The 23,973-nt window shown below is 42.9% G+C and overlaps 1 protein-coding gene across 3 annotated transcripts in view; it reads right to left on the bottom strand.

Moving 5' to 3' along the window:
* The window catches only part of RAPGEF5 (Rap guanine nucleotide exchange factor 5), a 230,887-nt gene that overhangs the window by 113,010 nt on the left and 93,904 nt on the right, over positions 1-23,973 (bottom strand). For all 3 annotated transcript variants that reach the window (XM_035020718.1, XM_035020719.1, XM_035020721.1), the window contains one exon: positions 2,240-2,313. In XM_035020718.1, the coding sequence (XP_034876609.1) occupies positions 2,240-2,313 (74 nt within the window). The remainder of the gene's footprint in view (positions 1-2,239; positions 2,314-23,973) is intronic.

The raw sequence follows: 23,973 nt of genomic DNA on the forward strand, positions 1-23,973 counted from the left end.
GAAAATAATTACTGAATCCAGGGGTCAATGGACACCTGAAGCAAAGGAAGAATTTCCAAAGTTCAGTACATTATAAATTACTCATTGAAGATCACATTAAGAGCCCTAAACTAGAACCTGGCAAAAATTCTACACTTTTTTTTTTTCATTTAAAATATTTATTTATTTGAGAGAGAGCGGGTGCACAAGCATAAGGTGGAGGGGCAGAGGCAGATTGAATCTCAAGCAGACTCCCCACTGAGCACGGAGCCTGACATGGGGCTCAATTCAAGGACCCTGAGATCATGACCTGAGCCAAAACCAAGAACTGGACGCTTAACCAACTAAGCCACCCAGGTACCCCAAAAATTCTATACTTTTTTTAATTTAAAATATTTATTTATTTATTTGAGAGAGAGCTGGGGGAGAGGCAGAGGGAGAGGGAGAAAGAATCCCAAGCCAGCTCCACGTTGAGTGCAGAGCCCGACTCAGGGCTCAATCCTACGATCCTGGGATCATGACCTGAGCCCAAATCAAGAGTCGGATGCTCAACCAACTGAGCCACCCAGGTACCCTCCCAAATTCTACACATTTTGATAAAAAATTCTTTAATCCTTTAGTCCTATATAAAGAGTGATAAATGAGTCTAGAAGTCCATGTATGTGAAGATACCCTAATGGTAGGCAGGGAGTAATATTGCAACCGAGCCATGTTAGACACCTTAAACATTCAAACCGAAAAGCAATGTCATAGATGATCATGATCACAGTAATAACTCATAGAAACGAACTTCTTTGACTACTTACTATGTGCTGGGCACTGTTCTGTTTCCCATATATTTATCTAATCCCCCACAATGATCCCCAATTCACAGATGTTAGAAAGGCAGTTTAGGACAGGTGTTAAATGCCAGGGTGTCAGAGCCGGACTGCCTTGGTTTGATTCCTGGCCCCAGCACTTACCAGCTCATCTGTCAAGTGGCGGTAAATATAGGGTTTGTTGTGGAGTTAAGAAAACTAGGAGCTTAGGCAAGTGCCTACTGCATCCAAAGGGCTGCCCAAGTGAACTCTCAATACTATCCCAGAAAAGGACTCTGAGGCCAGGAGAGAATAAGTCACCCAGGTTACAGCGGCAGAGCCAGGAGGAGAGCCAAGGCCGTCTGGCCCTGGAGGCTGCACTCTGGACCTCATGCACGCTGCCTAACAATTACTGAAACTCTTACGTGCAGGCATTTTCTGCATTGTTTCATTTCAACCTCCAGACAACTTTATAAGATCTCTACTTTACAGAGATGAAAACCCTGCATGCCAGTCACTTGCAGGGACCTTGCAGGCAGGGGCACTATGGTGACGAAGACACTGATGCTAGCCTGCAGGAACTCACAGGTTTAGACGCTAAAGAGCTTGTGTAAAGACACAGGCTATAGAGAAGAAGGGCTGGGAGGCAAACTCAAGTCTACAGGCTCGCTCCACGCCACCCACACGTCACTGCATTAAAACAGGGAGTTTCTTAGGCAGAAAAGATATTTTTAGGGAGAAAAGGAAGAAAGGAGCTAACATATGAGGTGAGAATTAGGGCTTCTGGGCAGGTGGGAAACATATATAGGAGACCCAGTCTCTCCATCTTAACCCTTTACATACCCAAATTTTTCAACAACCCCAGGGTATTTTCCCCATATGGATGGGGAAGGAATGAGAAACTAATTTCAACTTGCTTACAATATGCTCGGAGTGAAGATTGCAATAATATGAAATACCACAGAGCATGGCAAGCTCCTACTCTGCTCTCTAGGTAAGCATCTGCAGGTCAGATGCTGCTAAAAGTATGTCCATGCTGTGAGTTAGATACTGGGCATTGGCAGAGAATCTCTGGCAGGTGAGGCATCACACTCATCTGTGTGGCCCAGCCCCAGCTGTCCGGCTGGCAGCCAGCTCATTCTTCTCTGCCGTCTCCAGGGGGTGGTCTGCTCTCAGGTGGTCTCTCCTGGTTCTTCACTTACTTTCCTTGCTTTCTCTGGGAAGTGGAGGATGTCTGACCATCTGTCCCTCCCTCGTGAATCAAATTAGAAATATAATTAACAATTTAGGGTCCTTCTTGTGAAATGCCTCCCTATTAAAAATAAGTACTTTATTCCCAGTAATACCACTCTTTACAGAACACAGAAGATCAAACCTGTATCATCTGCAGACACCTGCCTTATGCCACCACTCTCAGTGCAGAAGACAGGTGTAATGAGAGATGGGCACAGAACTGATCATACCTGAGAATCTGGAACACCTCCAGCTTCTGTCACAATGACGTGTTTGTCACGGTTTTCTTCATCTTGTTCAATTGCTTTAAACAAAAAAAAAAGAAAAAGAATGTTTAAAAAAAATGTAGCATCATAAGAAAACAGTTTTAGATCATTTCCTTTCAGATGGTAATTTGGCAGGAAAAAACACTGTGAGGTAGATTCACAAAATGTAAATATCAGCACTATTTTTTATTATTTGGTTGAAAGTTTAACCACACTGGGCACTTTTCATGTACATTATCTTGCTTATTAAATCAATGGCAGTGGAAAAGTTTGCTCTCATTTCTTCTCTTCACCTAAACCCATCCTGACATCAGCTTGTCACTATTGCGCTTCATCCAAGAGGGAGTTGGGGTGTAGTTGAAAGCTTCTATCAAGTTTATCTGAGAACATTTTTTTAAACAATGTGAGATTTTTTTGGCTGGTAGTTTATGGTCACATAATAAAGAAAGCATAATATTGTCTATTTAGACCGCTCCAGTGTATTGTTACCACAAAATCCCAAACTGTGGAATCCTGAATCGACCTCTTCTCCCTTGTTTTCCTCAGAATCTCCCTATCCAAGTCCTTGTCACATTTTCTGGGCTGGTGCAATCATCCCCTAAGACAAAGCTTGTAATTCCTCTCCCTCATACAATACAGCTGGGGCACAACAGCTTAAATAATCAGTCTCAAAAAATAAAACAAGTGCCATGCTTTGGTCAATGTATCACTTATCTTATCAAGTATGAATTCCCTGTTCATCATTGAAGGTCTTCCTTGAATTCTCTAGCTTCCTCCTAATCTCCAGCTTCACATTGACATTCAATACAACCCTGATCTAGGCAGAGGGATTTCATTATTTTACTCTTTGTACAGTTTGCTCTTTCACTTTCAAAATATTTACCGAGTGCTGACTATGTGCCTGGCATGGGGGCTACTCCTGGAAAAAGGTGGGTGAGCCCTGACTTCATGAAGTACACATCCTAGCTGGGAAGACAGCCAATGATCAGCAACTCCTACTACTACAACTAACAATAACAATCATAATAATTATAAATATAATAATATTTTAAAAAATAAGATGGTCATGACAAATGGGGATATGACAGAAAACAAACTGGGGGAGGCCACTTTAGGGAGGGGGGCAGGGATGGTGATTCCTTGAAGAACTGTTATTGGGGTGGGACCTCAAAGTTGAGATCCCACTGGCACGTGAGGGTGACAGGAGCTAGAGAGAGCACAGACCACTCTGTGAATTCAGATTTTAGCCAAAAAACAGGGGAAAGCACTAAGGAATATTAAATTGGGAATCACATGATTTGATGCATATTTTCAAGAGTTCTTTTTGGCTTCTTTATAGAGAAGAGACTCAAGAGAAGCAAACGAGGAAACCGGGAGACCAGTTTGGTAACTGTTGCTGACATCCTGACCTGAGATGAGGATGACTCGGACCAGGGAGGTGGCAACGAGCTGAAGACACAAGGAGGATCTTAGCTGAATTTTTAGACAAAATGGACACCACCTGTCAATGAACTGAATATGGATGGGGGGTTGGGGGAGATGAGGATAAGAAGCAATCAAGGAATACTCCTAAGTAGAGTAAGTTACTCCTCACATCTGCCATGCCATTTTTTCTTTTGCCCTCTCCATCAAAAGCAGGACAAAAACATCACCAGTCTTGCTGACAGTGAGGTCACGCACTGTACTTACGGGTTCAGTTCGCATTGTTTTGTGGACTTTCAAATACTGTGCTCTCTGCTCTGTATTTTTTTAAAGTATCATTTCACATACCTTTTGCTTTCGTATGCCTTTTATGCCTACTTTGTGGTACTTACTACGGAGCACACCTAAAGTACTGTGCACGCAGTATGAGCTCTGTCAAAACTAACGGGATGAACGGTTCCTCCCCATTTGCCCCAAACAGCACAACGTGACCACCCCTACTTACAGAAACGACTGCTTTCGCAACTCTTTATGAAAAAAAGAGGGGAGGGAAATTCTTCTGTTAAACGCCACCAATAACTAGGAAAACTCCTATCACCGAGCATCTACAGGCAAGGCAAGAACAGTGGAAGTGGATAGAAGCTTTTCTTCTATTTTCAGCAAAAAGTTCCATTCATGCTTGTTCAAAGGGGGTCCCCTGTTGCTACTGTTGCCTGATTATGAGAAAACTTAAGAAGAAAGAAAAACTCCCATGTTTTCTCTGAAAAACTAGAGGCAAGAATGCCAAAAGAAAAATACAGAATAACACTGTAAATTCCACTTAAAAATGCATTGGCTAGGGGCTCCTGGGTGGTTTAGTCAGTTAAGCGTCCAACTCTTGATCTCAGCTCAGGGCTTGATCTCAGGGTTGTGAGTTCAAGTCCTGCACTGCACTCTATGCTAGGCATGGAACCCACTTTGAAAAGAAATGCATTGGCTATAGAAGTAAGGAATTCTATTTAACTAATTGAAATAAGTCTTTCCTCAACCTGTAATGGGGACTCATTCTCCTAGAGGGCAACTAATGTGGGACAAGAGCACCCATATGAAGTGTGAACCATACCTTGGCACTTCATTTATGCTTTAATTTGAATTTTTGCTCTTTAAAGTTTTAGTTTAGATGAAAATGAAGAAAATTAAATTTTGGAATATTTTGCCAACTAAATTCATGTTTTTATTTTTTATTTTTATTTTTAAGAGAAGACATTGCACAGCATTTATTCGAGTTAATCCATTTCATTCAATAATCTGCCATATTGTTGTTGTCACGTTAAGATTATCGCATTACAATTTCTTTCTTGAGAGGACCATGCTTTTAAAAAATCTGGGTTGGATTTCCATGATGTCTAACTCTATAAAAATCCTTTTCCTTACCAAAAGGCAACCCCTTCATCACAAGAGAAACAGGAAAACCTGAGATTTAGTTGTAGAAAGTGATATCTCCCAGGAAGAATTCATAGCCCATAATCTTTCAGGGTTGTACTTTTACTTGGGGCTTCTTTGGGGGGAGGGAGCTGTCTCTCATAGATATTTCCTTAAAACAGAGAACATGCCCTATTGCATCACAGAATGGAATAAGGTCTAGTCCCTAGAGAACAGACAGGTGGTCCTCCAGGAAAGGAAGCCTAATGGCTCCCGGGTGACATTCTGCCAAGGTCAGGGGACAGAGTCAGTGACACTCCTGCCCTGATCAGTCAGCAGTAAAAAGGTCTAACCAGGTGAGTGGGAGAGGTAGTAACTAGCTTCCAGTTAGAATCTCTAGCTCAGGAATGTCTGTTTGAGTAAGCTGGAGCTGGAGGGTGAGGATATAGAGTCTGGAGAAAGTGACTAAAAATTGGCAAGTGTGAAAAAGATACAGGTTTCCTACTGGGGAACCCACAGAAAGGGGCCACCACCAGGGCAGTCCTGCGCTTTTCTTTGAGAAGAGAATACACTGAGTGGGTTCTGCAGTTTTCAGATAACAACTGGAATGATACTGAACAAGTGGAAAGTTAAACCAGAGTTTCCATCCATGGTTCAGAAAACACTGATAGAACACCTGTGTGCCAGACAAAGGGACAGCTGCTGAGAAAAAATCTAGCTAAGATGTGATCCTGACCGGAAGGAGCCATCTAGCAGTGGCTATCAGACCCCTGCACACCATGGAGTGCTGTGTCCTTGGGGCCACTTGGAGGGAAGGATGGCTTTCTGGCTGGCACGATCAGGGAAGGCATTCCCGATCCTCTCCTCAGCATGTCCTCTGTGCCTCTAGGTTACTGCTTAGCCTGGCCCATTCCAGGCACTTGCTTATCTTCCTTATCTTTCTTGGTGTGTGAGAAATGGAAGTTTGAGAGGATAAGATCCTGCCTCACAGGTGCCTAATGTGTGTGGAATTGATGTGTCGTGGAAATGTCACTCTGTCTTGGTTCAGAAAGGTGGAAAAAATTTGGGGAAAGGAGAGCTAAGATGGGGTGGTAAGGGTATGGCGTTTTAGTCAGAAAGTGGGAGCAAAGTTATACCAACAAGCAGTTTTAGTACACGGTTTAATCCACATGATAGAAAGAGCACCAACACTGCCAAGGGCCTCAAGAAGGTAGGTGGAAGCCCTCTGCCAAATAAGTTAGTCTGCAGGATTGGGAAGCTTAAATCCTTTCCTATTATCTAGGCAAGCTCAACAAGAGCGTATGAAAGAATAATGAATAATTAGAGGGTCTTCAATTTTTGGAAAGTAGAAAGATCAAGTAAACTCCCCCAGCATCCACCATCCCCGCCCCGCCCCCAAAACAGTGAAGTTGAATGTCAAAAGTGTAGAGAAAGTTTTTGGATATCTTCTTTAAGTGTGTTTTTGACGTTTTGGTCTATAAGCAATCAAGATGGAGAGAGACGCCATCCCAAAGGGGAAAGCTTGTAGGAACCAGAGTAGTTGAGCCCGACCATCCATGATGCCTTTAGACTTACACAAAACCATGGCTACAAGGACTCTCCCAAATGAATCAGCCAGGCAAGCCAGTGGCCACTGTGTAGGAGGGTGTGATATGGTCCACCAAGTCCTGAGTGAAGAGGCCCAGGGGCCCAAGGCTCTGACAAGGGATACTCTGAGGCCAGAAGACAACCCAGCTTGGTTAAGTCATAGTAACTGTGGAGGGGCGAGGACGCAAAGGCAGGACCTCTTGAGCAGAAACCATCCTGTCCATGTTTTTGTTTTTAAAACAACATTCTGGTGATGGGTATTAAAAAGGGCACGTATTGAATGGAGCACTGGGTGTTATACGCAAACAATGAATCATGGAACACTACATCAAAAACTAATGATGTAATGTATGGTGATTAACATGACATAATAAAATAAAATTTTAAAAAAAAACAACATTCTGGTGCTCTATGCATTAATTATTTCACATTATACTACAACAGAGGACATGCAGGACAATGAATAACAATTTCAGAATTGAGCACGAACACTATTTTTTAAGATTTAGGCATAATTATTAGTACATATAAATAGAAACAAAGGAGGTGGGGATTAGCATAAAAGTATACTTGGGAGAAAGATTCAGTCCTATATTCCTGGCTTATCCCCAAACAACAACACTACATTTCTTGTCTCATCTTTGAAGACCTCAAAATTAGTTGCCCAGCACTATAGTTGGATTCACAGAGCCAGAACTACAAACACAAGCAAGTTCATGAGGGATGTGGCAAAGGTAACTCAGCAATCCATCTCAGTCTGCACAATGGAGACTCTCAAAATTCTCGGAGACTCTTATCTGCAGCTCCCTGATGACAAGGACAAGAGTGTGGTCTCCTCCAATACACAAATAACATTATTTTCTTGGAAATACTAAAAAAATATGATTCCAAGAATATATTTTAGCTGGGAGTTCACATATACTACTTGGGAACAAAAATATACTTATGCTGAGGATTTATGATCACCCCGGGACGCCTCATGTATGAAATACAGTCACCTAAAAAGGAGTGTTCTAGTGACTCCTGAATATGAAGATGAATGTCAAGAAATAAATAAAAAGACAATCTCTTTCTTCATGCCTCCTAGTGGTATGCCTCACGTGATAGAAGGAGGAGGAAGCAGTTACTTAGATTTTTGAGCCGAATTTTCTTTTATCTGATCAGAGTAAGAGTAGGCTGGGGAAAATTTCCTATGCAAATATTGATTCTGGGACAGTTCCCTCCAGTGGAACACGTACACAGGAATGACAGCTTCTGGGACCAAGGGAGGCCCTGAGCCACCCTCTCTGCCAACACAAACCACCTCCTTATCTCTCAACACAGAGTCTAAAAGCAAGAAAAGGCCTTTGAAAATAACTTACCACCACAAAAGTCACAAGCACAAGATCTAAAGCATATATTTTGAGCAGTGAATATGAGAGCCCGCATGAGAACTAAGTGTATCTGTGGATTACTTAGCACTAATTCACAGAAGAGTACTTAGTTTAAATGTATCTATTTGTAAGTTAGCCAAGAGCCATTCAAGATGAGCTACTGGAGACAGCCTCCAAGATTTTAGGGCTTGCCTTCATATCACTTCTGTGTTATCTTCAGAACAGGTCTTCTCTCCTCATGACTTACTAGGAAGATTGCTAAGAAAACTTTCTTGATAACTCTATTAATATTATTAGTTAAACACAAAGAAGACTGATGTCCTTTCAAAACAATGCTTATTTAATCTCTGATCAATTTTGCCAAGGTAAGAAAGAGCCGTACTCACAGAATATTAAACAGAATGATCATAATGCACTAGGTGACTATACTTGAAAGTGTTCTTTGCAAACCAACCAAACTAATTTTTTTCTTATTGACAAGCCAACCCTAAATTTCACTACAGATAGAAATTTAGCATTTCAAGTCTCCGTAGGAGAAACCAGCAAATACAGTCAAGAAAAAGAATTCATGGAGTACTTGGCCAAGAATTAAAATTTGGGCAATAATAGAATCTTTCACCTTTGTAGCATTTTTACAGAGAGAGAATTTTCATAAAGGGTCTCATCTGATGTCCACACCCCCTGAAGATGGGGACAGGTAAAATCCCCCCCATTTTAGCGATGAGGTTCAGTAACCTGCGCTAGCCCTCCCTGTATGACGTGTGTATGTATCTGCGGCAGTTCGAGTCTGTCGCGGACGGAACGGTACTGTGCTGGTCACACTGCACACAGGCGAGTCCGTTCACGTGGGTCCTGACCAGTATTTCTTTTCTAATGAAACACAACATAATACAATAGAAAGAACAGAAACGAAGTTTATTTGACAGAGCACAAGCAGAGGGACAAGCAGGCTCCCCGCTGAGCAAGGAGCCCGATGTGGGACTCGATCCCAAGACCCCGGGACCATGACCTGGGCTGAAGGCAGCTGCTCAACAGACTGAGCCGCCCAGGCGTCCCCAGAAACGAAGTTTAGACATCAAAATGCAACCCCACTAGTAACATCAAGAATTTCTCACCCCCGTGGATGAGACGCATGCCAGGTCAGGCTGTTTTGTGTGTTCCGTGGGTTGTGGACTTCACCACGCTCAGAAAACACCGAGGTGTTTCCAGGACACACGAGGCAGAGCCCTGTTCCTCGTTATCTAAATAACCAGCTATGTTTTTGTACCATTCCTGGAGAAAGGCCCTAATATTTATTTTAGGAGGCTCCTCTCCAAGGCTCCATCCCCATTCAGCGGGCAGTGCGCACAAACGAGCTGGCAGCGAGAAATGCTGATCGAGTCTATTTATTTTTGGTTAGTGATATATAATCACAAATGCTTCAAAATGCTCAGATCTTTTCTGGTCTTTAAAAAGTAAGGGAGAAGAAGCAGTTACAGCCTTTACTTCATTGCTGTGGGGTTTTTTTTAGTGTCAAAATTTGAAAAATACCGCTCAGCATTCACCAGGACAGGCCATATAGTACTGTAAGCTGGCCCATCCCGAGCACCATCGGAAAGTTGCTTTGAAAGCTGACCGATGCCTGCGACATCTCTGTCCCACTTGTCTTTTCTCAGTCCCAGTCAGTTCAGCCTCTGAGCTGAACTTGAGATTGTTGTTTTAAAACTCTCTGTTCTGGGTCCTTATCATCCTCGAAGCCTCTAAAAATGCAAGTTCCCTGCAGGCTCTCTTTTCTCTCTCTGCCGCTTTCCTGGGTGATCTTATCTGTTCCTACGGTTTCAATTTTCACGGTTATGCAGGTTATTCCCAAATCTGCGTCTCCATCTCTGCTCTCTTCTCAGAGCCCCAGACCATGTCTCCAGTTTCACACTCAGCAGCTCCATCATGCACCTGCAACGGGCAAGCGGCTCTCACAGTGCCGTGGCACAGCCTCTGTCCCCGGGGATGGACAGAAAGGTCCGAAATCACAAGCATCATGTCCACTGGATTTCACAAGCCTATTCCTCCTCCTGCAGAATTTTAGTTTGAGTAACCACCAGATGTCTTCATGTTCTTCCTTCCCCTCTGCCCTCACATCAGTCTCTCACTACACCCCGTCGCTTCCACCTCTGAAATGTCTCCATCCTCCTTCCTCTCTGCCACGGTCATAGCTCAGGACTGCACCACGTCTCCCCTGGACCACCACCACAGCCTCCCAGCCAGCCTGTCCTCTGGTTCATTCTCTCCTCCACACAGGTGCCAGGTTCTACTCCCAAAAGGCGAGTCTAATCACACTAGCACCCCATCCCTTTAGACTCCCGCCTCTTCCCACCCAGAGAACATGAGAGTCACCCAGGAGCCCGAGCACCAAGTGAGGCCCCATCCCTGGCTTCCTCGATGCAGTGGGGCTTAGAGGACTGTGAAGTTTGACCCCTGTTGCCCCTGTGACCCCCATTCTATGAAACATTCAGGTGGAAGCCTCAGCCTGACCCTGCTGGCCAGGTCCCTGGGTCCCAGACTCTCTCCCCAGAGGCACCTCCCACATTTCTTTCTTTCTAGCCTGGAACGCCTTGTCCCTGCCTTCAACAGGCGAAAATCCTCTTGTCCACTGGGCTTTCCAGTTCTAACACCATCTCCTTAGTGACGATCCTTGAGTCCTCACTACGTGCGCCCAAGACTCTAGATTAAATGAAGTCCTCCTTCCTCTTGGCCGAACAAAGCTCTTTTTCTGTACGCATGCATTTTCTTATCTCAGTGTTTTATAAGTAGCAACACAAACTTCTGTCTTTATTAATCTACACTATGAGTTCCTCAAGAGTAGAGAGTATGTTTTCCCATTCTAAGCACCTGGAATAATTTCTACAACATAGTGCTGCTGAGTAATTGTCTATTGAACTAATATGACCAATTCAGAAAGTAAAAATTATAAGGCAGATACAAACACTCACTGGCCCATCCAGTTTGGGGGAGACAGTAAGATGATGGAAGAAGAGTCTTAGAGGAAAAGGTGGATTCTGATGGGTGGAGGAGGTGAAGGGAAGAAGGGCAGTCAAGGTGGAGAGCTGCTATAAACAAAGGTAAGGTGAAGAAAAGCAAGGGACCTGACATGGGCCCAGTGAGCCGTACCCAGTGTTGTGGAAAACCAGAAAACAAAGCCAGGACAGTTGGCTGGGCTTCTATGTTAGGCTGAGGAGACTCACTTAGTAGCAAGTGAGGTGATGTGAGCAAAGAAACTATCACCATCATTCTGCTAACGATGTACAGTTCTTGAGCTCTTATGTTTCAAACACATGTTCTCAATGTGGGCGTTCCCATTTGATCTTTCCCACACCCCTCTGCTGGAGATCCTGGCAAGGCTGGCCCGAGGTATGTGGCCACTGTGAGCAGGCTAATAATTTAATACTTCTTTTTGCCAATTTTTTAAAAAAGATTTTTATTTATTTATTTGACAGAGAGATAGAGAGAACAGGTAAGCAGAGAGGCAGGCAGAGGGAGAGGGAGAGGCAGGCTCCCCGCCGAGCAGGGAGCCTGATGCGGGGCTCGATCCCAGGGACCCTGGCTGGGATCATGACCTGAGCCGAAGGCAGCCGCTTAACCAAATGAGCCACCCAGGCGCCCCTGCCAATGTTTGTTAAATATCAATTCAGTACTTTTTTAGTAGGGCTCGTGAGAAACTTAAGTTTCTATAAATAAAAGAACTTTTAATAATTTTTATTTAATTTTTTATTTAATAAAAAATTTAATAATTTATTAAATTCTTTTTCTTGGAATTTAGCAATTTGCTTCTTTTGGATTGTGTCATTTGGTAATTTAACTGACATTCTTTTTTTTTTAAGATTTTATTTATTTATTAGAGAGAGAGAGCACACATGCCCACACACGAGTCGGGGGAGGGGTAGTGGGAGAGGGAGAAGCAGACTCCCAGCTGAGTGGGGAGCCCCATGTATGGCTTGTTCCCAGGATCCTGGGATCTTGACCTGAGCCAAAGGCAGACGCTTAACCTACTGAGCCACCCAGGCGTCCCTTAACTGACATTCTTAATCCTTAATTTTTCACATATGTAATTTTTCCAACACACTTACTAAGGAGGAAGGTCAATTGTCGACATGGATTAAAACTGTGTTCCCCAAACCCAGCTACATCCCATGCATGACTTGGTTTCAGAATGATCACTCATTGCCAACTAAAAGCCAGCAAGTCCACAGGTTCATGGGGCCGCCTTGGTGGGCCTTCAGTAATGTGTGTACGTTCACTGACAAAGTACTGATCGGCCACTTTCAGACCCTGCAAGGAACATTCATACACTTCCAGCAGATACAAACAGCTTCCCTGGCCAAAGCAGGATCCATTTACCATTTAATAGTTACTTGATTCATTTTGTATAGAAATCGGAGTTAAATCAGATCCTATGGATGTGTTAGGGCAGGTGTACGGTTGGCCTTCTCCTTGATCAGATTCCAAGTGCTATTATGATTATCCTCATTTCACACATGAGACAACTGAGCCTGAGAAATGCTAACTAGCTGGCTCAGAATCACACAGGAAATCAGTGGAGGAGATGGTTAAGTACCCAGGTCTGACTCTTTACCTGCTCCAACAACACCATGAAGACTTAAATTGTCCAAAATGAATTGAACAGGAGTGAGACTGAAAACAAAGGAAACAGGAGGTTTACTGTAAACAGTCTAAGCGAGAACCGACTTGAATTTCCTACGAGGAATTCAGTCTATAAAAATTAGAGTCATAATGACTTACTCACTGTTAAGTGCTCCCACATACCCCTTCAACCCTCACCATGCTTCCTAAACACCGAATCCTATATAAAGAAATAATACATGTTTGCTGCACAAAAGAAAGGTATTGCTTTTACTAACATTTGAATATACAGGCACTGATGTTCTGGAAATTCACATCACTCAGACAACATAATAAATCTATAGTAAGGAGGTTAAAATCAGAGGTAGCTGAAAAACTGCCATTTCCCCCATCAGACGCTACATGCTCTGCCTACTTGGCTGAAGGTGACTCAAGCCAGAGAAACACCAGCTCCGGACTGCTTCGGGCCCCCCACCTTGCTGACTGCATGATGTATCCTGCCCTCAGGCAGAGAGGGCTCCCCTTCAATTCTTAATGCCTTTGTCTTAGAGCCGAGACCCTTCAAATTTCCTTTCCTCCACTTTGTAACAGGTTTTTACAGTGCTTTCTTTTGAGTAACATCTAATAGATGTCCAGTCAATGGAAAAGTTATTCAACAGAGAAAAATGATAACGTCAAAAGAACAAAGTGTATCCTGTATGAAATCCTTTAATTAGATCAAAAATATTTGCTCCATTGGCCAGAGTAATCAGTACTTGAGCCCAGGAACCTGTCTGGTTGCCCCCCTTTTGAGGAAACATACCAGAAAAACACAAGTTTCCTTTCAACGCAAAGACAGTTTGTACATGATCAAACTAAAATAAAACTTTAAAAAAACTGAGTTAACCTTAGCTACAATTTTTCTTCAGCATTTTTGTTGAGAGACAGAAAAGCCTTTGGTTTTTAAGTGCCTTACAAAGATATATTCTGGTGACAGGACAGGTTCAGGCCAATCTGCTATAACCACATCTTAGAGATATGAGCAGCAATGGTACTTAGACACTCCAAGATGTTCATTCATTTAAAAAGACTCTAAGGCAGAGGCGCCTGGGTGGCTCAGTTGGTTAAGCGTCCAACCCTTGATTTCGGCTCAGGTCATGATCTCAGGGCGGTGAAATAGAGCCCCCAGTCCTGGCTCCATGCTGGGTGTGGAGCATGCTCAAGATTCTCTCTCTCCCTCTCCCTCAGCCTCTGCCCCTCCTCCCCTAAAAAATAGTAAAATAAAACAAAAAGTCTCCAGTGCATTTCTCTACTCTCTCTCTCAGGATTTAAATTTTAAAAGATTTATCTCATCTGTTTTGTTTCTTAAATTCCATGTCTGAGTGAAATCATATGGTATTTATCTTTCTCTGACTGACTTATTTCGCTTAGCATAATACCTTCTAGTTCCATTCACGTCATTGCAAATGTCAAGATTTCATTCTTTTTGATGGCTGAGTAATATATATATATATACACATATATATATGTACTGAGTTATATATATATATATATGGTATATATATATATATACCACATTTTCTTTATTCATTCATTAGTCAATGGACATTTGGGCTCTTTCCATAGTTTGGCTATTATTGATAATGCTGCTATAAACATCAGGGTACATGTATCCCTTCGAATCTGTATTTTTGTATCCTTTGGGTAAATACCTAGTAGTGCAATTGCTGGATCATAAGGTAGTTCTATTTTTAACTTTTTGAGGAACCTCCATACTGTTCTCCAGAGTGGCTGCACCAGTTTGCATTCCCACCAACACTGTAAGAGGGTTCCTTCTCCGCATCCTCGCCAACACCTATTGTTTCTTGTGTTGTTAATTTTAGCCATTCTGAAAGGTGTGAGGTAGTATCTCACCAAGTTTTGATTTATATTTTCCTAACGATGAACGATGCTCAGTATCTTTTCATATGAGGAGGGGGGAAAAGAGAAAGTGCGCGCATGCACACACGAGAGAGGGAGAGAGAGAGAGAGAGAGAAGGGAGAGAAGGAAACAAGCCATAAGAGACTCTTAGGGATAGAGAACAAACTGAGGGTTGATGGAGCGAAGTCGGTGGGGGACAGGTGAGAAGAGTGATGGGTATTAAGGAGGACACTTGTTATGATGAGCACTGGGTGTTGTATGAACATGACGAATCACGGAATTCTACTTCTGAAACCAATACTGCACTGTATGCTAACTAGAATTTAAATACAAATTTGAAAAGAAAAAAAATAAAAGATTTATCTCAGGGAATAAAAGAAAAGTAATTTCTGAGTCTAACTATGTGCCAATGTGGAGCTACATGCTTTACGGCATCTCATTTAACTTTCCCCACTCCTAACAAGCCCCAGAGGCACATGCCATTAGCTCCATTTTACAGAATAAGAAAATGAGCCTCCGGAAGCCATTAAGTCATAGCAAGTGGCTAAGCTAGAACTGAACCTGAGTTTCTTGGTTTGCTTTTCACAGCTACACAAATCCGCCTCGAGGACTGTAAAAAAGAAAACACAACAGGTCATATCTACACTGACACTTAACTAAGGTTCTATGGTAGACCAACGATCTGCTTTTAAAAATAACATTACAGCTTTCTGTCACACATATGATGTTCATAAGCTTTTTTTGTTCCTGAATTGTCAGTAATGCTACTGCTAAATCTTCCCACTGACATTACAGGAAAATTCTAAAGCATACAGAGCAACCACCACCAATTCCCTAAGAGTCCTTGTATTTGCAAATACAAGTGAAGACACCAAACAGTTCAATCAATAGAGCAATCCATGGAGGGTATGCCCCTCAAGAGGGGGCCAGGGAAAGATGTGAATTTTCCTTAACCCTTACCTAATCTGTCCTGCTAGAATTTAAAGAAACTTCCTTTTATTACACATTTGGGAAAAAAATACAGCATCATTCCTACAGTCTTTCTAGCATACGATCTTTATCAAGTTATATCACTTCACCAAACCTTAACTTCATTACTTGAAAAAGAGTGATAATCACCACCACCACCCCATAGGATGACTATGTGGAAGAAAGGGTAGACATGAAGTGCTTGATTGAGGGTAGCTACCTTTTACTCCCAACACAGTAATGTGCTTTTTCCCTTTTTTCTTTTTAGCCATGGATGGGGCCTTTCTCCTAATCAGACCCACCCACTATTGGGGGAGAGTGCAAGATAAGGAACATAGAAACAAAGTCATTACTATTTGTATTCCGACATCCAAGTTAGAATTTTTCCTTGAAAGGCCAAACTTTATAGAGAAATGTTACCTTCCTTTGTACATCAACAACGAACTCTGTAAGTTTCAAATCTCAAATCCCTCTCTCCTGGAATAGCGAAGCCACAGGTCTGTCCCCCTCAAGAAGCAGTCAGTAAGTAATGGGCTAGAAAAGCTCAAGGCTGTCCCCAAGTTACTGCAAGGGGACTGTCGGGTTTGGGGGGCAGGGCAGTAAAGAGGCAGCAGAGATGAAAGGTAAGAGCTATGGGCCTCATCTTCCCTTGTTGGGCTTGGGCTCCAAACGGTGAAATTACGTAGATGGCTGAGTGAACACTGAAGACAGGAACACAGTTTTACATACAGACTGTGACTTAGTACACAGAGGAGACTGTGTCAGTCTATCCCCAGCCCCAAGTGGCGGTCAGCATGCTCACGGTGGATTCGGCAGTGAGCAGAGTAAAGCTAAGGGCAGGCAAGGGGTAGATGAGGTCCAGAGCTTATTATTCCTGAGTTGCTCCTCTTTCCCAGGATGGGAAATCTGCAAGGACTCAAAAGTTTCTACATGCTCTGGGGATAGAGGCCTGCAAGGGAGCCCACCTTATAAAGGGCCATAGGCTGTAAGGAGTATGCAACAAGGAAGTAGTGGGGTTTACAGCCTCAGCAAGAGGCAACATAGGGCAAGACAGCCAAAAAGGTCCAGAGACCCTAACCCGGCTAAGATGTGCCCCAGACACTCACTGCAAATACCACGGGGGCAGCAATGACTGGCGTGGACACTTCTGAGACCAGAGCAGCCCAGGAGCATCGTGGGGGTCCAATGACCCTCCCATGTCAGGGACTGAGTGATCCAAACGGGGATATTTTATCCTCAGCCCAGGCAGGAGCAATATTCTGAACGGACCATGTATCACAAAAAGAGTTCAATCAAAAACAGCTCAAATGCTGGTCCCTGGCAGGGAGTGGCAACTTGCTGAGGACCACAGTGCAGTGGTCTCAAGTAAAGAACACAGCATTTCCCACCCCTATGTTTCAGCGGAGAGAATAATTCTGAGAATCCATTAATTACCACTTCTGAGGGTCAATGCAAGTGCTTTAATGACTCATAACATAAAATAATCTCCTAAGATTACCAGATAACAAAACCAAGCCAAAACACACATGGGAAAAAAAGTTTTTCATACAGCATGGCCTGTCAACACGAACTATTTTTCACACCCATGCCAAAGGCACTGAGTCATATTTCCTCTCAAATAGAAGTACATGTATTTTGAATTTTCATGTAAAATTGATAAAACTATCAGTAGTTTTATTTGTCTTTCTTCTTGAAATATCAAGGTAATAAAAAACTGCACTTAGAGCAGGTCCAAATGAAAATTTCCTTGGAGGGGCCTGACCACCCATATGAATGTCATCTTTTGATGAAACTGTCCATTTGGTTATAAGACTAACCCTGAAATCAGTTAATTCACGTGGGCCTAATGTTACCAGCAAAATGAAGCAACTTCAGTGACTTGGACTTAGGTACAAAGGCTCCGTGTGAATTCTACATCGGTCGTTAGTTTCAGCGATGAGTCTAAAAGGCCCAGAGGGTCCGAGGCGTGCACTGTCGGGGCCTACAGCCCATGTGTAGAGCGCTAACACCGTGATGCCCGTGGTGGAAGGTGCCCCTTCCCTGACAAGGCGGACACACCACAGCACTGCCTGGGAACAGGCTGCTGAGACAACAGCCCCCTACACCTTCACCGTCAGCAGGAGAGGCTCTCAGCCAGGGCTTATGGCCAATCTCCCAACTCCCTGCAAGACCCACCACATCTGAAGGGTGGGGAAGTTGGTTTTATTGCTAATATGTGACAATTCTGTGTTTACTGTTTACTGCCCTCTTTGGACAGAGGAACATCACCTGTACTTAGCTCTACCTTTGGAACTATGATATGGAAATGGGCCTTTAAAACACATAAAAACAAAACTAAAAATCAAAATGAAGAAAATAAGAATCTATACAACTGAGATGACAACTGTATCTGTCAGGCTTGGCTCTCTGCCGTCTGTTCCTCAAGGTAGATACAAAGTAACCTCAATCGCACATTTCCCACAGTCATTGTTCTACCAGAAAACAATGACGTGATAACGTGTAAACTTCCTCCATCGATTCTGATAGGTCTTAAAGCGAATGCTTCGTGTTTTTTTCTTTTATGCTTTGTTTTTATTAAACGTATTTTCAGTAGATAGAAGGCAGCCACTTTTTAGCAAAAGGGGAACCAGACAAACCCGTCCGTTCTACTGATTGGGGATGGGCCCACAATGTACAAGGACTGGCTTTGCAAGGATGTGGCTTTGGTTCAGGGGCACCTGATGGGAGCCAGGGTTAAATTCACTTCCCCTTTAAACTGTGCCAACCACTCCCCTCTCAAACGTCTTCCTGGTAAGTTTAGTGTGGAAAACCTCAGTGAGAACGTTCACTTATTCCTGAGTCTGCCTGGCAAATAAACCTTGGTAATAATTCACTTCATGTATAAAGCTTTTACTGCCAATGCCATGAGAGCATTATAATTCTGTTATCATTCCCATGACAAAATCTCCAGTCGGGTAGAGAAACACTGACAAGTTAGGCAGTTGTCCAATAAATGAGTTAGTAGCCTAAGTATAAACAACATTTTGATTGCCTCTACCATGCTTGCTTCATTAGACCAACACCCTTCATAAAACACTAGCTCACTCCCTGAGACTGCAGATCGCACAGACTTTGGAATGTGTCCGTCAAAGTGTGGCACCTAAATCACTTAGGGGTGAAGGCTGGTTAGAAATTCAGACACCAAGGCCTCCATCCAAGCTTAACTGGAGTGGGGGGGTGGGGTGCAGAGCAAGAATTACAAGCACTGCAAATTAACTGCTATGCAAATTAAATGTGAGAAACACTGCTTGACAAAAACAAAACTAGGATTATTTTTAAAAGTATCTATCCATCCCTGCTTCCTCATCTCCAAACAAAAACCCTTTGTCAAAATTTAAGAAGTTGTATAACACAAGACATCATGGCCTCTGGGGTCAAAATTTCTATCACCCATCTCATTCCAAAAATAGATCTCAATCACTGTATGCGGCATTAAAATGCAGTATTTTTATGACCTATCTGAAAAAAGCAAATAGCTAGAACCACAGTTCGGCCGCTTACAAAGAAAATGTCTGATTTAGAAATTCTCAAATGTTCAGTATTTATGTGTGTCTTACATAAACGGAAAGAATAGTACATGAAGCAAATTTCACTTTTATTGCAACAGCATCCCTGGTAGAACTCAGCTACATCAAATGGCTCGCTTTGCGTTCGGTACTGTGGAGCGTTATTATACTCACACACACTGCTCATGTCATTGCAGTTTTACTGAGAACAGCTCCATTTTCATGCCTGTTTACACAATTAGACTTTTAATGTGACGAATGCTGGACAATAGCTGGGTCATGTGGCCAAGACAAAGATTTCCCTTGATAGCTCTTACTTGTCAATACAAATGAGAGTTAGAAAATGTTCTCTGAGGAGGGGGGCAGGAGCAGGAAGGACCTTCCACACATTTTCCCGGAGGAAAAAGGCACCGAATCACAAAAGTTTAGAAAGGAAATTAAATGATCAAAAGTTATTATTCCCATATTCTTACTGAGTAGGCATCAATGTATAATTAAAGAGAAGTAAAGCTGCCTAGAACTTGGTACTTAGGACACGACCCACACACAGGCTGAGCATGGCACTCTCGTCCTCAACCACGGCTGACCGCTTCCTTTTATGAAAAATGGAAGCTGAGGCTGCGGGCAGCCAGTTGACTTACCAGAGTGACTGAACACAAGACAGCATGCGAGTCAAATTTCCTAGCTACATGCTCAGGACTGCTGGATTTGGGTGGGAAGGTGTGTTTACCAGGCTGTAGAACTTTGTAACTTTGTAAGAACATCATATAGCAAGAGTTCTTTTAAAGGAACATTTTAGTTCATAAGAGAGATGATTTTTTTAAAAAGATTATTTATTTATTTATTTATTTGACAGAGAGAGAGAGATCACAAGTAGGCAGACAGGCAGGCAGAGGGAGAGGGAGAAGCAGGCTCCCTGCTGAGCACAGAGCCAGATGCGGGGGCTCGATCCCAGGATGCTGGGATCATGACCTGAGCTGAAGGCAGACGCTTAACTGACTGAGCCACCCAGGTGCCCCGAGAGATGATTTTAATACAGCTTTCCATTTTATTAGCTAATCATCTTCTTTAAATATGTCCTCAAATATTCTAATATTTAAAACATCTACATCGCTTTCATTTTGTACCTTCGGGGTATACAAAGAAGCAATCACAGAATTATCAATTCTGCAAGTGGATGATGGATAGATCAATCCTCTTCCCTGCCCTCACCCGGGCACCCCTCAAACGCAAACCTTTATTCATACACAAAGATTTGGTCAGCCACAGAGCTTTAAGTGGATGCCCGGCCTTTTAGGGCACTTGGTCATTAGCATACCAGCCTCTCAGGCTGGCCTCGGGACACTGGGTAGCATGTATCATATGTTCATCTGGGAAGCAGCTCCCATTCCCCAGAAGACCAAGAACAAAGGAGCTGGCAGGCTTCAGGGAGAAGCTGCCCAGTCAACAGTGGATTAAAGACACCCATTAGTTGCCTCAATCAGCTAATTAGCTCAACAAATGCAAAACCTAAATCATTAAAGAAAGTGGCCATGATTGCATTGCTGGCTTCTGATTTGGTGTCACCAACCCAGCAGGGTGGGAAGAGGGTAGTTCCACAGAAAACAAAAACTGTCCACACGAGGGAACTGGAATGGGATGTGGCTCAATTTTTTATGAAAGTCGAGCCCTGCCAGGAAGTTTCACTGGCAAGGAGAGAGTACCAGGGAGACCTCTGTGTTTATGCTTTGAAATTTAAATCAATTTAAATATAAATTGCTCTCCTTTTTTGTCATTACGAGAAAGAAGTAAAATGTGGGTTTCAGATCTCTGGTGTGCAAATGGTCATTAACTTTCATTTGACCTTGGGTGTAGAACTAATATTGAATTTATGCACAGGGTACACTCATTATACTCATCTAGTTTCTGCACAGAAAATAATGCTCCCAGGAGCTGCAATGCTAGAAGCTGCTTTTCAGGCACTCAAATAGAAAACTTGATTCTTCCTTTAAAGCCTCTCTCCTGCCTTCCACCCACCTCTTTGCTCCAAAGGCACCTCAAGGAGGCTTGCTTGGCAACATGTATAAAACATGGGCACTAACAGGTAAAAATCCGAATGACATAAAATCGTTGTCCTGGACCACATAGGACAAGAGCCTGGTCTGTGAGCTCTCATATTCCTGGAGACAGTTACCATCAGTACTCAGTTCTCCTTCCCAGGATCTGATTCCCTAAGACAGGGACAAGCACCCATTTAGAGCGATAATTACCTTTGTCTATTGAGCCTTATAAGCATTACATTCCGCCACTGAAGTGCCCCACAGCACTTTGTTTTGAAAACAAAACCCCTGCATTCTGGAGCACACTCTGTTGTGGTTTTAATTATTCACCTCCTCGGCAAATCAGTTTCATTTACTATCCTAATGGACATGACCATGTTGAAGGATGACAAAATCAGCTCGCTTGCTTTCCTCAATTCTAAACAATCCTCAGGGTTAAAGGAACCCAACTTCGATACACTCAGATCTCTTGCTGTTCAAGGAGAAATCAGGGCAAAGGGCTATTTTCTTTTATAGTATGCCACTGAGTGGTTATTTATCATTTCGACTTAATAGCTCTAATTACAAAAGACAGTGTCACGGGATTTTTTTTAAAGGCAATTTTCTTTGTATCCCAGTGGGAGAGTTAGAAAAATTTACAAAGCATCTGCTGCATGCATTTTCAATTGTTTCTGGGTTTTACCAGTGCTATTATTTTCTTGATTGCAAGAATTTTACATTTTCAAAGATCTTTAACTTGACAATGCATTGGTAACTACTCTTAAGACTCTTCTCGTGGTTTTATGCCATTAAAAAAAAAAAGAAAAGATCTAACCTGTCAACCACTGAATTGATCTCTGATAAGAACATGCACTGGTGGAGACGGGATATGGACGCACAAAACCTGTCAGCAAAGCAGGGACAGAAGAACAGGCTCTGGAAATGTTAGAACAAGGAGTTGTTATGGCACCAGAGAAGGAGAGAGATTTTACAAGCTTCAACAATCAGCATGGTGTTAGGCAAAGCTCTCTCTTCTAGGGAAAACATCCTACATTGTCATCAATCAGGAAGACCACAATGTTGTGTTGATTGTTTTAGGGGAAAACACACGCGACTTCTTTCCTCTTGGCTGACGAATGCCAAAGAACACATTCAGTGGGACTCCAAGACAATCCGTGTGGGTCTGTGCTGACCTCGAAGGAGAGTGACGGCCATGGGCCGGGGTGGCGTCCGGGAGGTGGCAAAGGAGAAGAAAAAGGACAAAAAACACACCGTGTGGAAATATCAATTCTGAGAGGACAAGGTGCATCCTTAGAGGGCAGGCTAAGGAATACTTAAGAAAATTTAAGTGGTTGGGCGCCTGGGTGGCTCAGTTGGTTAAGCGACTGCCTTCGGCTCAGGTCATGATCCCGGAGTCCCGGGATCGAGTCCCGCATCGGGCTCCCTGCTCGGCGGGGAGCCTGCTTCTCCCTCTGACCCTCCTCCCTCTCATGTGCTCTCTCTCATTCTCTCTCACACAAATAAATAAATAAAATCTTAAAAAAAAAGAAAGAAAGAAAGAAAATTTAAGTGGTTGAAAGTATCCCTAAAAATTAAGCATTAGATTTTAATTACTTAAAATCCAGCCAACAGATTTCTGCCATGAGAGTCTTTTTTAGCTCCAACGTTCATTATTAGAGCCATCAGAGACCAGATGAGTAAAGACCTGTAAGAGAAGATCACCATAGCTTCTAGCTTTAAATTTTCAATATAAAATGTCACAGAAAACTGGAAAGGTCGAAGGAGTCTGACACAGCAGTAACTGTACTAGCATGGGAGGCTGTCTTTGCTGGCCCTAACTGTATTATTAACACCTACTCTAAAATCCCATTCTATTGCGCCTTCTTCTACATACGAGCTGTGTGTTTACAAAAGGGAAAGGGTCAAGGCAAACAGGTTCTCCATTAAAAGGAGAAATCTGTCCACTAAAAATAAAAAGTAAAAATTTAGAGGACGTTAAAAGTCAGAGCAATTCCATAGGCTTAATGGTTTTTTTTCTTCTAAATGTGGAAAAGGAAAAGCCTTCTTTATGCTAAAAATAATCTATTTCATTTTTCATGACAAAGCAACATGAATATCTTGTCTTTGGAATGCTTCTGCCCTGAAGATGTTTTTTCAATTGTGTCAGACCTCAAGTCTCACATCAGAGCTTCCTGTCAACACTTCACTTCCCCCAATCGTACATATTCTTTTTTTTTTTTTTTTAAGATTTTGTTTATTTATTTGACAGAGAGAGACATAGCGAGAGAGGGAACACAAGCAGGGGGAGTAGGAGAGGGAGAAGCAGGCTCCCCCGCGGTGCAGGGAGCCCGATGTGGGGCTCAATCCCAGGACCCCGGGATCACGACCTGAGCCGAAGGCAGACGCTTAACGACTGAGCCACCCAGGCGCCCCCGTACATACATATTCTTAAGAAGGAGGCTTAAAACTGCTGAAATTTCCTAGTAAGTACTGCTGATGCCCAGTGATGGTTACTAACAGGAGATCTTCAAAGCTGGCAATTGACCCAGACTACAGGGGTGACAGAAGCCCCTCAACCTGTCTGATGGGTCCACCCTGACGACCAGATCTGGGGTTGCCTTCTTGAATATGTTACATGCACAGAGTTCACTGCACGGCCCAGAGTAGCAACCAGGTTGTTGAAATCACACACCCATTCAAATGCCTAATTAAGCTTGACTATAGGATCCAAAGATGAGAAAACCAACAAGAGGATCTAGAAGGCTAGGAGAGACAATTTAACCTCAATGTAAAACACTGGCTTCCCTCTCATGCTTTCTATTAAAACCTATTAAAAATAATGTTTACAAAAAGCTCAAATTAAACACAG

Source organism: Mirounga leonina, unplaced genomic scaffold (assembly GCF_011800145.1).
Source record: "Mirounga leonina isolate KUSES-001 unplaced genomic scaffold, KU_Mleo_1.0 Mir_174, whole genome shotgun sequence".
NCBI lineage: Eukaryota > Metazoa > Chordata > Mammalia > Carnivora > Phocidae > Mirounga > Mirounga leonina.